Here is a 14,893-nt window from a genome sequence, read left to right on the forward strand (position 1 = left end):
TATATTCATTCATTGCACACAGACTGATATATTTCAAATGTTTATTTATTTTAATATTTAATGATTGACTTCTCCATTGTTGGGTCTGGCATATCGCATCTTCCTCTTCACAATACCCCATAGATTTTCTATGGGGTTAAGGTCAGGAGAGTTTGCTGGCAAAATAAGTACAGGGATACCATGGTCCCTAAACAATGTACTGGTAGCTTTGGCACTGTGTGCAGGTGCCAAGTCCTATTGCAAAATGTAATCTGCATCTCCATAAAGTTGGTCAGCAGCAGGAAGCGTGAAGTGCTCTAAAACTTCCTGGTATACGCCTGCGTTGACCTTGGAACTCAGAAAACACAGTGGACCAACACCAGCAGATGACATGGCAACCCAAACCATTACTGACAGTGGAAACTTTACACTGGACCTCAAGAAATGTGGATTGTGGGCCTCTTCCTCCAGACTCTGGGACCCTGATTTCCAAAGGAAATGCAAAATTTACTTTAATCAGAGAACATAACTTTGGACCACTCAGCAGCAGTACAGTCCTTTTTCTCTTTAGCCCAGGCGAGATGCTTCTGACGCTGTCTGTTGTTCAAGAGTGGCTTGACACAAGGACTGCGACAGCTGAAACCCATGTCTTACATACGTCTGTGTGTAGTAGTTCTTGAAGCACTGACTCCAGCTGCAGTCCACTCTTTGTGAATCTCCCCCACATTTTTGAATGGGTTTTGTTTAATAATCCTCTCCAGGGTGCAGTTATCCCTATTTCTTGTTCCATTTTTTTCTACCACATCTTTTCCTTCCCTTCGCCTCTCTATTAATGTGTTTGGACACAGAGCTCTGTGAACAGCCAGCCTCTTTTGCAATTACCTTTTTTGTCTTGCCCTCCTTGTGCAAGGTGTCAATGGTCATCTTTTGGACAACTGTCAATTCAGCAGTCTTCCCCATGATTGTGTAGCCTACAGAACTAGACTGAGAGACCATTTAAAGTCTTTGCAGGTGTTTTGAGCTAAGGTGTCTTCAATATTGAACCTTTTCACAATATTCTAATTTTCTGAGATACAGAATTTGGGATTTTCCTTAGTTGTCAGTTATAATCATCAAAATTAAAAGAAATAAACTTTTGAAATATATCAGTCTGCATGTAATAAATGAATAAAATATACAAGTTTCACTTTTTGAATGGAATTAGTCAAATAAATAAACCTTTTGATGATATTCGAATTAAATGACCAGCACCTGTATGTGCAGGAAACATGCTTTCTTCTTTTGCATTTCTTACTACTTTGAGATATTATACTGAATATCAACATTGTGTTGTGGTAATATTTCTCATATTCTGAATTCAGTTTATCAGTTTACTTCAAATAAGGAAGGTTTTCTTTCCCAAGATACTGACAGAAGCTGAAAGCAGGAGAGATTTCAGCAGAACACTGCTGTCTGTTTGTAAGGTGTCTGTGTCTAAAGTCAGCAATACCAGCTGCTCACTTCTACAGTATTGAATTATTCCTGTACAGTAAGTGTGATGCTGTAAACATTTACATTTAGTGATTTGACAGATTCAGCATAAAGGCAATAAATAATTTTGTAATATGAAGAGTCTGTGACAGAGCTGTCATCTGTAATATCTGAACTGAAACTGAAAGTGTTTTCATGTTGTCAATGATCTGAAAGTGAAGTCTCTTCTGTCTCTAGTGGAGCAGATGGAAACTGCACATCAGTTCCTGTGATTACAACAAGAAACACTCACCACCAGAGGACACCAGACTGGTATTTTATGTGCTGAGATATAGAAATAGTGATTTTAATAACAACATTTTTGTTGTAACTGGAACTTTATTTGTAAATGTCCATAATTTTATAAAGTTTACAGTTCTTAATATCAAATGAATTACTCATAAATCCCAAATATCTACAATTGTGTAAGATTTATATTTCTGAATGACAAATATTTTATTCATAAATACTGAATGTCCAAAACTCCTCTTTTGTAAAAGTGTTTTTTGCTCTTTATTGACTGTTTTTATATAATGTTGCTCGTAAAGTTTAATGATAGATATAAAAAACTAAATAAAATTTAAAAAAGTAAAATGCATTCTTCAGAAAAATAATATTTATCAAATAAAATGTATAAAATAGAGTTAACTTAAATACTTAATTGGGTAAAAATGTTTCAAATTTTTTATCTTAAAAATGTTTCCTCAATTTTTTTTTTCAGTTTGAAATTTAAAAGACCATATATTTATTTGTGAGGTTGTCAAATGTTTATTTGTGAGATTTATATGCATTATGTGTATTACTTTACTATAAAGAACTATACAGGCACAATGTCATTCACAAACATTAAAATCTGTGAATTTTATCCCAGATTTCTCTTCTTCCCCTCATGTGTTGTCTATTAAAGATGCAGAGAGTTTTTCGAAGGAATCCTGATAACTCTGGGAGTGGAATTGGCTGTGACACAATCTGTAAGTCATTTAATCAAACAATTCATTCAATTATTTTTACCATTATTTTTATTATTATTATTATTAGAGATTGTAGGCTATTCCTTTTTCAGATACATTTTGATGAAGCTAAAGCACACCTCTTAAAACTAAATTTATAATTAAAAATTTAATGAACTTTTTTTATAAAAACAAATATATTTGAATAAGAAATAAAAGACATTGGTGTATAATAAAATTCATATAAAAAATAAACCATGCAGGACTGGATTACAGGTGATACTGTTGTGAATAATGTTCTACTTCTTGTTCCAATCGTTTCGCTTCATAAGAATTCAAAGTATCATCAGAAACCACAGGTTTTCATTTTGTGTTGCCTGTATGTGTTTGTTTTTTTTTTTTTTTTTTGGCCTTTTCATAGATATAGAAATAGTGATGAATGACTGTAGCTGCTGATTGGCATTTTATGAATCACCAAGAACCACGGTTTCAGATAAAAAAAAACCTTCTTGACTGTTGATTGTTAATGTCCTAAGGGCGAGTACATTAACAGCAAATTTGTCTTTTTGGGCGATCTATCCTGTTAAAACGGTGAGAATAAACACTTAAATATCTTCTTTAATGTTCCACAGATGAAAGAAAGTTCTGTAGGTTTGTAATTGTTATTTTTGGATGAAGGATCTCTTAAATTGTTGCTCAAAGATTCAAAGGTTTTGGTTCAGTCTTGTTTTTCAGCATCATCTGCGCTGACCAGCTCTTCCTTCTGTCTGTAGCGATGGCTCGTGTTTTCATAAATCACGTCTTCTGATGCCGGTGAGGACGTGTCTGTGATCTTTGCTGTCATGTCTGGTTTTTTGGGCTCTGTCTCAGATGTTGAGGCGTTGTTCTCTGTGTCTGTGTCTCCTGCAGGACAGTGTCGGACCTCAGCGTATTCACTGGTCAGCGAGGCAAGGCCCATGATCTCTCCTGACGGCGGGTCAGCGTTTGTGAAGTCGATGGAGGAATAATGAAGAGATTCAGGTGCACTCGGTGCGGTGGATGACAGCATGCCTTTATTGGTGTAAACAGACTCACTGTCATTATCCAGAGAAACGGCCTGATGGAGAAGAAACGGCAAAATGAGTGAAGATCTGCTGAACGACTGTCTGTAATGTCTCTGAGAATGAATAACTCACTGTTTGAGTCAGAATGAATCCAGATGTGTCGTCTTCTCTAGTTTCTGAGGGTTTCTCTCTCCTTCTTCTGAAAAACATGTTTTCAGATCTTTGAAAAATTGATGCTTGTATAAAATGTAAATGAGATTTATAAATCCTCCTTGTGATGAAACTGAAAGCAGGTGAAGTCTCATCAGAGCAATGTGTAAACCAGGATTATCATATTTAACTAAAACTACAACCAAAACCATAAAAAAATGTTTTGTTAACTCTATGTTTTATTTCAGCAGGTTTCTGAGTAAACAATTTGACTTAGTTTAAACTGATGTACTAAAATAATTAAAACTGACATAAAAAATGGAAACGTGATTAAAAATATTGATAAAACTCAGTATCTAAGTCTATTTTTTAATCTTTCCAGTCTGGCTTTAAGCATCTGCATAGCAAAGAGTCTGCTTGATTAAAGGTCCTTAACTGACTCTGACTCTGTTATCCTAATTCTGTTAGACTTAACCTCAGCTTTTGATACAGTTGCTCATAAAACTCTTTTATCTTGACTAGAATATTTTGTGGGCATCCAGGGAACTGTTCTCAGCTGGTTCAAATCATATTGAACAAATAGAAGTTTCTCTGTCAGATTAGGTAATTTTTCTTCGTTGCCTGCTAAACTTTCCTGTGGAGTGCCACAGGGTTCTATTCTCACACCCATTCTTTTTCTTTGTATTTACTTCCTTTGGGCTCTATTTTCAGAAAGCATGGTGTATAATTTCACTGCTATGCAGATGATACCCAAATGTATCTACTTTTGAAAAGAAATGAACATGCTGCTCTAAAATCTCTTTTTGCATGTCTGGATGAAGTGAAAACTTGGTTCTCTCAAATTATTTTATTTCTGAATGATTTAAAAACCGATGATATAGTCTTTGGCCCAAGTTAAAATTCAGGGAGCAGAAGTATCGATCTGAACTACCTTGCTCCTTTTACTTCTTCCTGAATTAAGAACCTACGTCTTTTCTAGGATCAGAGTCTCAAATTTGATAAACAAATAAAAAAAGTGTTATTAGTTCTTGTTTTCTTCAGTTACGCCTCCTCGCCAAAATTAAATATTTAATTGAAACTTTAGAGATTGCTCTCCATGTGCTCATTACATCACGCTTGAACTACTGTAACTCTCTTTATCTTGGCATTTCTAAATCTTCCATCACTCATCTCCAATTAGTACAAAACGCTGCTGATAAATTCCTCAAAGGACAACATACATTTGATCATGTTACTCCAATTTTGAAATCGTTGCATTGGTTACCTGTGCAACTTAGAATTCAGTTTAAAATTCTCTATGTTTTTAAATCTATAAATAATCTGGCACCGAGCTATCTATCTGATCAACATTATCCATAAAATCCTTCACGAAATCTGAGATCTGGTGATAAAAGACTTCTCTCTGTCCCCAGATCACGGTTAAAGGGGATAAAGCTTTTGCGGTTGCTGGCCCTAAGCTGTGGAACAGAATTCCAGCCTATTATCAGATCGGCGGTCTTTAAATGTTTTTAAATCATCTTTTAAAACCTTTTTTTTTTTCTTTTAATGTATTGTGAGTTTTATGGTATGAATCTGTGGGTTGTCATGTGTTCTATCTTTCTTTGTTCAGCACTTTGGTCAGCCGTGCTTGCTGTTTTTAAATGTGCTATATAAATAAAAAACAAACTTGAAACTTGATCTAAATCAAATAACACTGATTCGATATTAAGTGTAAAGTAAAAATATTTTTAATATAATATTAATATATATTTAATAATTGTGTTGTGTGTTTTTGTAATCTTTATTAATTGTATATAATTTTTTTTTAATTCATTTACATTTAATTCATTCATTTTTTTATTTCAGTTGACATTTATGTGCTTTATAATTAATTTTATTTATGTTTAAGTACCAAAAAAAGTTAATGACCCTGTTTTATGCTTTATACTTTTGAAATAATTTCCAATAATAGTTGAATATATGTATGTGTGTGTGTGTGTGTGTGTGTGTTCTTTAGCTTTATCTAATGATATATTACACCAGTTTTGTGTTTATCATGTTTGTTCCCACCGTTCATAGCAGAGCATCACGAAGCACGCGATCATCATCACTGAGGCTCCGACAGCAGCTCCGAGCAGCACCGACTGATGATGGAAACCTGCAAAACAGTGTTTCGTTGCTCAGAGGTTGGACTTTCATAGTTCAGGACATCTCAGATGTGACATTGGCATTATTACATATTGAACTTTTAAAAGTGTCATTAATAATTTATTTTCTCAATGATTTTTTCAGTAAAATACAGATATCATTTGATCTTTCTTGTTGATCAGATGAAGATGTTGTTGTGTTCCTCACGTGTGTCTTGTGGCAGTGGGATGAACCGAAACTGTTGGCTGGTGCTGCTGTATTTGTTTGTGCTGAAACACTGCAGGACGTCCGTGTCTGTGAGGGACTGATGGATGTTCAGGACGCTCTTCACTCCTGTGCTTCCTAACGTCTCCTCACTGATGGAGGTTTCTGTAGAGTTAGTGATCACACGTCCAGACAGACGCCACTCTAGTGTAGGACAGGGATTCCCATGAGCCTCACACACACACTCCGTTACACTGCTTCGACTGCAAGAGATGGAGATATTGGGTGCAACTGAAAGAGAAAATATAATCGTTATGATACAGAAGATCTTGATGGTCTCTATGGTGTAAAACATGTTCAGAATTTGAATGATAAAACACTAAAAATACCATGTTAAAAACGTGTTAACAGCAAGTTCCCTAAGAAACAGGGATATTTAAACAGGATATTTAATGTATTTAAATTTGTATTTTACACTTCTGTAATGATAAAGCTGCTATTCTGTACAATATAATAATTTAAAATGTCATATTGAATTAGTATTTATTTTTCATTATCATTGAGACACTTAAACAGTTTTTATTAATATCATGAATCAGTTGTTATATTTTTTTCTTCATTTTAAATTTTCTTTAATTTTATTTTATTTTTTAATGTTTTTGTTTGTTAAAATATGTCTTTAGATTTTATTAATTTTTAATGGTGTCTGAAGTGTAAGAAACATGTTTTTTTATGGTGAAACTGTCACTGTAAAACCATGTTACTTGGTTAAACACATGAATAATAAGTCTAACAGGTCATTTATTGTAATTTTACAGTAAAATACTGTTAAATGTACAGTTCTTAGAAGCGAAAAAGAGCAAGTCATCTTATTTAAAATTATTTAAATTATAATATATTATTTTATGGTGGTATTTTGTTTATCATCAGCTGGAGTGCCCATGAACTCCAATAGAGGGCACTCCACTCAGGACTCCGGCATTCTTGTATTTCCATTCCCAACTCCATTTCCCATAATCCCGTGCTTAGGGCTAATAACCACCAGGTGTTCCCCATTACCACTCCCCTATATAAACTGTGTTTGGACTCTCAATAAGTGCAAAGTCTTGTTTAATTCTGTCTGGCATTTTCGAGTGGGTTTCCCCTGTGTTTGTTCCTTCCGTGTTTGACTTTGGTTTGTGTATACCAACTTTGATTCTCTGCCACCTGCCCCAACCTTGGCCTGGTACTATTTCTGATTTTGGATGTCCCCTGCATACCTGACGCTGTTATCTGATCATTGCCTGTTTGACTACTCTGTAAATAAAGTACTGCACATGGATCCGAACATCTCTGATGTTACAGGTTCTTAGTATATTATATTATAACAAAACATATTTTAGTATTTCAGTAAGTTGGTAAATTAACATTATCTAATTTTGTAAATTTAAGTTCAGTTCACTGTAGATGAACACAAATGTGTTCATGACAAAAATAGACTAATAGCTAATAGTCTGCTAAAATAGAAAAGAGGAACAAGCCAGAATGATTAAGTCAGGTTTAGTTCTGTCTACAAAACACCACAATGGTGAAAGTGACATTATTGTGCTGAAGAACTCAATTTACTCTTCTGTCTACAGTAGTACTCCGATATAAAAAGTCTTCAACCAAAAATGAATATTCTGTCATTTATGTTGAGAACAACTTTGGAACCCATTGACTTCCATTGAATGGATGCAGGTTTGGAACGAGGCGATAAACGTTGACAAGTTTCATTTTATGTGCAAACATTATTTTGATTATTTTGAGCTCTGTAAACACAATTATGTTGATTTTTATGCCACCAACGATTAACTCTGTGCAGTTTGTTGGTTGAACATAATTTCATTAGAAGTTATCATGACTTAAATTATTGATATACATTTTTTTATTACCTTTTTTTTTTTTTTTGGCAAAACATTGTTTAATGTGCAGCATCTAATGCTGTCGGTTGCCAGCAGAGTTTGATCACTGCATTGGCTTTATAGAAGAGCTGCTGACATTTCCTTGTAATTTCACTGGTTTAAGTGCAGGATCATAAAATGTTATATCGAAATCATGCATTTCAAAATGCTGTAGCTGTAGCTTTAACATGTTGGTCTGTAACAAAAACATTAACAAAAGGGGAACCAAATCTCTCTCCGTCTTCCCAGAAGCATTTTCTGTAAATGAAGACGTTGGCACAGTGCTACTGCCATTTCACAGCTTTTCTTTTTTCATTTTCACAGCCAGTCCACCATACTATGTGATGCACACACCATGTCACATATTACACCATATAGCATGCTGTGTAGTATATAGTTTATATGATAAAATTGTCTTCAATTGAAGCTATATGTAAAATTTATACCATTTACATATACTTTTGTGGGGGGGGGGGGGGTTGTCTCCTTAGTGTCTTTTCAGTGCTGAAAGTCATATTTTGACTGTGTGAAAATAAGTATGATTTTATTGTAAAGTTGCAACTTTTTCATGTCATTTTACGTTTATTTTCTCTATAAACAATGCACTTTGCATTTAGCGCTGTCTAGAGCATTGTTATGTTTTTGCTGCAGTTACTGTAGTAATGGCACTATATTCACTGTATTTATGTTATCAAGGATTAGATTAAGGTTATCAGATTAAATTAATTTGAGGTCTGTGTTTTTACTCACACTGAACATCCAGCTGAATTGTAGCATTGCAGTGGCCATGCTGGTTTTGAGCTTTACAGCCATACCATGCTCCGTGTGTAGGGTTTGTCACAATGTAGGTGTTATTATATCCAGTCTGGAGGAGCTCAAACTGAGACCCTGTCTCTGTGTACCAGGTGTAGTTCACTGATGGGTTTGCATCACTGCTGCAGATCAGAGTCACTGGTTTGCCCCTCATCACTGAGCTGGAGGGAAACGCTGACAACGATGTGTTTTTTGGAGCATCTGAGGAAAAGAAAAGTGCAATGTATGTGTGATTTAACACTTCCAGAGTTGAAAAACTGCATGTTTACACCTCTCTATTTTAGACTCACACACGTCTCATCTGTGCTATGTTTAGTGTTGTGTGTATGGGTATGGTGAGTGGGTGTGTCTGATTAGCGTGTGCTACCCCGTCTTGTATTGTCAGATACTTGGCGTTTGTCTTCTTGCTCCTGGTCATCTTTTCCTCCAGTACTTGGTTACTCGATCTTCCTCTACTATACTTCTGTGTGCCTACCCATTTCGTCCCTGCGCTACGGAGACCACCAGCCTGTGGCAAGCTCTGCTGTTGCTTGTTTGTTCCTTGTGTTTGGTTTCATTCTTATAAATTGTCTGTTTAAGCATCCACTCTTAAATCCGGTCTTGTGAATTGTGACGGAAGGATCAGACCATAATGGATTTAGCCGAAGCTTTAGAACTGCAGTTTTTTTGCCCCAAACAACCCCAACATGGATTAACAAGAGGAGCAAATGCTGGCAACTAGCCGTGCAATGCAAGCATTCAGGTACAACTCTTAAGATCGGCCACTGCACTACCCCCACCGCCAACCAGGATCTGAAGAGGGTGTTGTGATGTTTGGTCACACAGAATCCCACTTCCTAGAGCCAGCAACTCTCGTGGGTTGAGTACGCACATAACTTGTTACCAGTGTCATCCACGTGGTTCTCGCCTTTCGAATGTAGCTTATGTTACCAACCACCCATTTTTTCCAGTCTGGAGTCCGAAGTCGCAGTCCTCTCTGCTCACGCTTTCGTCCTGAGGTGTCGTCGCAGCTGGAGAAGAGCCAGAGAGACTCTTCTCCGGGTGGGAGCATGCACCAATGCTAAGGCCGATCACCACCAGTCGAAGCCTCCCATCTAGATCGTGGGTCAATAGGTGTGGCTTTCTACCAAAAACATTCCGCTCTGCCCCATATGTAATAAACATGCTCCCAAATTTATTGGCCCATTTCCTTTCACTAAGATTCTTAGTCCAGTGGCAGTCCGCCTCATACTTCCTCCGGCGTACCGGAGAATTCATCCCGTGTTCCATGTTTCTAAATTAAAGCATGTATTTTCATTCACCACTTAATCTGCCTGTTCTGGTTCCTCCATTGCATTCAGAAATATGCGAATATGTGACCATCTGTCAACAGTCGTGGGCAAGGGTTGAGCGATATGATGTCATATTGCTCAGAAAATTTAAAAGTTTCGATAATTGAGACTTTTTTTGTTTTTGGGGATTAAAAATAAGGATTTTTATCACTGAAGGAAGGTTGTTTCCTCACACTGCTAAGACACATTTATATGCAAACACCATGTAAAAGTGAATTTTGCATCTGATGTCCCCTTTAACACTCACACTGGACGTCCAGCAGCACTGATGAGTTCTGTGTGCCGTGTTTGTTCTCAGCTGTACAGTAGTATCGTCCGCTGTGTGTCAGGTTGGTGTTGTTGATGGTCAGGTTTGGTCCAGTCTGAACTGGATTCAGAGGTCTCTCAGTGTCTCTGTACCAGGTGTAGTTCACTGCTGGGTTTGCATCACTGCTGCAGATCAGAGTCACTGAACGACCCTCCAGAACTAAACCAGCTGGATTTATCTCCACCGATGTGTTTTTAGGAGCATCTAAAAGAATAGAAAAAAATATAGGCAGGCACAATATATAGTAATATTTTTTAAATGCTTAGTCAAGGGGCAAATTACACAGCAGCCTAAATGGTTAGAGAATCATAGGTTACAGAAAAAAAACTTTTTTCCATTGTTAGATGTTGGTTTAACGATGCCATAACATATTTTATGCCACGATTTTAAAAAAGAGCTTAAAAATAATTAAGTATAGGCTAACATTCTGTAACACCAGGGGCATAGCCATCATTTCAGAAGTGACAGAAATGTCATAATTTTATGTATGTTTGTATTATCATCATTATTATTTTACTTACAAGGAATTATTTTCTTATTTCTTACTTTGAATTTGCTATAAGAAATAAATCAGAATCAAAATCAGAAATCAGAATCAGAATCAGAAAGAGCTTTATTGCCAAGAATGCTTGCGCATACAAGAAATATGTTTTAGTGACATAAGCTTCCAGTACACAGAGATACCAACAGACAGACAAAAAAAATTAGGCAAATAAATAAGTGTATAAACAATTGTGCTATAAATGATAATGGAATAGGATTGAGTAAGATGCAGGATGTGTACTAGGATGGAGGGGTAACAAATAAATATAAGGATTTTGCACATTTTTATTGCATAAGCACAAGTGGGGAACATTTAACTCTTAATGAGGTGGATTGCCTGGGGGAAGAATCTGTTCTTGTGCCTGACTGTTCTGGTATTTGTGGCTCTGAAGCGCCGGCCAGATGGCAAAAGTTCAAATATGGGGTAACTTGGATGTGAGGGATCCAGAGTGATTTTCTGAGCCCTTTTCCTCACTCTGGATGTATACAGTTCTTGAAGGGTGGGCCCCAATAATCCTTTCAGCAGTCCGAACAGTTCTCTGTAGTCTACTGATGTCTGATTTTTTAGCTGAGCCAAACCAAACAGTTATAGAAGTACACAGGACAGACTCAGTGACGGCTGAGTAGAACTGTTTCAGCAGCTCCTGTGGCAGGTTAAACTTCCTCAGCTGGCAAAGGAAGTACATCCTTTGCTGGGCCTTTTTCACAATGAAGTCAATGTGAGTGTCCCACTTCAGGTCCTGAGAGATGGTGGTTCGCAGGAATCTGAATGACTCCACTGCAGTCACAGTGCTGTTCATGATGGTGAGTGGGGAAAGTGCAGGGCGGTTTCTCCTGAAGTCCACGATCATCTCCACTGTTTTGAGCTGTGTTCAGCTCCAGGTTGTTAAGACTGCACCAGACACAAAGTTGCTCAACCTCTTGTCTGTAAGCAGACTCGTCATCGCCCTGGATGAGACTGATGACTGTAGTGTCGTCTGCCAACTTCAGGAGCTTGACAGAAGGGTCTTTAGAGGTGCAGTCGTTGGTGTACAGGGAGAAGAGCAGAGGGGAGAGAACACATCCCTGAGGGGCACCAGTGTTGGTGGAGCAGCTGTTTGACATGAATTTCCCCAGTCTCACTAACTGTTGCCTCCACTGACAGACAGAGCTAGGAACAGAGAGCTGGGTCAGTTTGGTCTGAAGGGCTGTTGGGATGATGGTGATGAAAGCCGAACTAAAGTCTACAAACAAGATCCTCACACAAGTGCCTGTTTTGTCCAGATGTTGCAGGATGAAGTGCAATCTCATGTTGATTGCATCATCCACAGACCTGTATGTTCAGTAAGCAAACTGCAGGGGGTCCAGTAAGGGTCAAGTGATGTCCTTCAGATAAGCCAGAACCAGTTTTTCAAACGACTTCGAGACGACAGACGCAGGGCCGCATTAAGACTATAAGGGGCCCCTGGGCTTTACCTCTTGAGGGGCCCTTCCAGGGCTCGACAATAAGGACTGCCCGACTGCCCGAGGCTAGTGTGAATGACGCTCGGGACAGTAGACAGAATGGTCACTTGCCCGATCGGACCAGTGCTATAGGTTGTGCGTTATATGTAGTCTATGATATCGTAATTGTTGATTTAACGATCTGATATTATTGAGTATGCATCTCACTTTACAAAAAACAAACAAAAACACACCCATTCTGTGCATGCATGCACTATGTGACATAGTCTAGTAGGTTAGACTTGTGCAAGAGATTTAGTCTTAATGCCTCAGAATTCAAATATGCACCTGTATATATTTCATATTTATATAATTTAATATCTATGTTAACCAATATTACACACAGAGTGACGTTTTTCTCCAAATATTAGCATGATTACAAATGTGATGATTTTATTCAGCGTACAGTTTAATAAACAAGAGCTTAATATCAAGTGACTTACATTTTAGACCAAATCGTCTGTTTCGCTGTATTTCGCCAACGAAAAATTATTATAATCCACAGCTTTAGTGTGGTTACTTCATTTTAATTTATTTTTTTCATTTTTCTTTCATTGGATTAACATTACAGCAGCTAGTAGCTAAATTAGGCGCGGTCACTTTAAGAGACAATGAATGCTTCTGATATAATACATATACGATTTTTTTTCTAAACTGTTTACTTTCACTCAAGACATAACCGACAGTTGTTTCAAACTTATTATCCAAGACGGGTATTTTCACATATTTTTTTTTTTTATGTATATGTCGGTACAAGAGCAAAAACAGACAAATTCAGCGTTCAAGTGTTTTGAAACGCCTCTGCGTGAGCCTGAACAGCAGAACACCGCGGTGCTGAACAGACCTTTTCTGTTTGTTTAAACTGCAATTTGTTCGTTCAGGTGCAGGAGGAACTTAAAGGAGAACTTTGCAAAGGAGAGGTCGGTTCAGTGTTGCTGTCTGTGAGATGCGGCTCTCTCTCCACGTGCGCAAAGAACACAGCACGCGAGTAACCAGCAACTCTTTTAGGCTTTTCCGCGTCTTGTGTTTTAAAGCTTTAAAATATTTTGAATGTTTAAATTGGCTTTAAACATTTATACTTTATAGTTTCTGTACTATAATAAGTCGTATGTCAGTTAGAACTGCATCATTAATAAATTTTATTTATTTATTGTTTATTTTCAATAAATAAATGTATTGTTTAAATCAGTTCATTATGCTTTTTATTCAGATTGCTGCAGATATCTGGCACGTCTATGAGCGCAAGATTATTTCTCTTTCAGTGAGAAAACTTCTTTATTTAATTTTCATTAAATAAAATGTTATAGTATTTAACTTTTCTTCTCCATTAGTGAATGATGATTCAGAAAAAAACGAGACTGTTGTCTGTTTTTTTTCTAATAAAATGTATTGCTATTAAATAATTAAAATTAGTTTAATATTCTATATCGATTAAAATAGAAGCATAAGAACATTTAGACTTTTAAATTATTTCAATCAAACATTGGTGAAAATCAATTATGTCTATGGTGTTACCAATATTTAAAGTAACATTTTGTTTTGTTCTGAACTGAGCAGGGTTATGCAACTTTAGGTAATAATTAATAAATAATTTACTTTAAGGATTCAGTTTCACTGATCATTTAAATTTCAGTTTTTAAAATAAATGTTAAATTTTTCGCTTTGACCCCTATTTCTGCCAAAGGAGAAAGGAAACATGCTCTGCGGTACCTTTATAGTCTTTATTCTAAAATATTAAAACATTTTACAGTCTAAAAACTTTAGATTATAATATAAAATGGCTCTTAAGCAAAGAAATTTCAGATACATTTTGAAGTAACACCACAGTCTTCATATTGCAAGTTACTATAGAGTCTGTGTTGTTACCAGGAAACACAGAACACCACAGACAAATCAGCCCAAACCCAGACTTTTCTGAAATAGAGGTCATGATGATTTTAAGATCTGGGGACATTTTGAAAATATTAATAAGTATTTAAATATCATCATTTATATTTAAATATGTCATATCTGCAGGTTATCAACATAAAACCACAGACAATAATAAAGTGTGACACATGAAATTATCAGAAATTGAGCTAACTTTAAGAAAATGTATAAGAAAGACTGAGCTCCCCATGCGGTTCTCAGATCAACCAGCATCTGCAATGACCTTTACACACAGGAAGTAGTTCAAATTGAATTCTCCCTTTTACATCCATTGTTGTAACACCACAGACATTAATTTGGGGACGACAACATTTTTCCTAAATACAACAAAATATGTATTTAAAACAATTTAATAAAATTGTACGTTAAATAAAATATATATTGCCAGTATAACCACTTTATTTGTGTTAAAAATGTTATATTGTTGCAATTATATTCCGTGATAGCTCTTTGAGGTACAGCGGGCATGGATATTTTGATACAAATGCAATCTCTCAAACTCGTTTTAAATATGTATTTTAATACAAAAATGTAACAGAGCACAAATTGTGTTTACCCTACAGAATACAAACATTTCATGATTTATTGCTATTTAAAGTTTATT

At 36.3% G+C, this 14,893-nt stretch overlaps 1 protein-coding gene and 1 long non-coding RNA gene across 5 annotated transcripts in view; one reads left to right on the plus strand and one right to left on the minus strand.

Annotated features, from left to right (window-relative positions):
- LOC127979221 (uncharacterized) overlaps positions 1 to 3,979 on the plus strand; it is an 84,773-nt gene extending 80,794 nt beyond the window's left edge. For 3 of the 4 annotated variants that reach the window (XR_008158751.1, XR_008158750.1, XR_008158752.1), the window contains exons 3-5: positions 2,396 to 2,459; positions 3,212 to 3,251; positions 3,348 to 3,979. This is a non-coding gene — a long non-coding RNA (uncharacterized LOC127979221). Of the gene's footprint in view, positions 1 to 2,395; positions 2,460 to 3,089; positions 3,252 to 3,347 lie in introns of all 4 variants that reach the window. The other variant, XR_008158749.1, reaches the window with a different exon arrangement.
- LOC127979167 (hemicentin-2) overlaps positions 1 to 14,893 on the minus strand; it is a 106,744-nt gene that overhangs the window by 82,175 nt on the left and 9,676 nt on the right. The window contains exon 7 of the mRNA XM_052584388.1: positions 10,276 to 10,539. Within this exon, the coding sequence (XP_052440348.1) occupies positions 10,276 to 10,539 (264 nt within the window). The remainder of the gene's footprint in view (positions 1 to 10,275; positions 10,540 to 14,893) is intronic.

The sequence above is a fragment of the Carassius gibelio genome, chromosome A4 (assembly GCF_023724105.1).
Source record: "Carassius gibelio isolate Cgi1373 ecotype wild population from Czech Republic chromosome A4, carGib1.2-hapl.c, whole genome shotgun sequence".
In the NCBI taxonomy this organism is placed as follows: Eukaryota; Metazoa; Chordata; class Actinopteri; order Cypriniformes; family Cyprinidae; genus Carassius; species Carassius gibelio.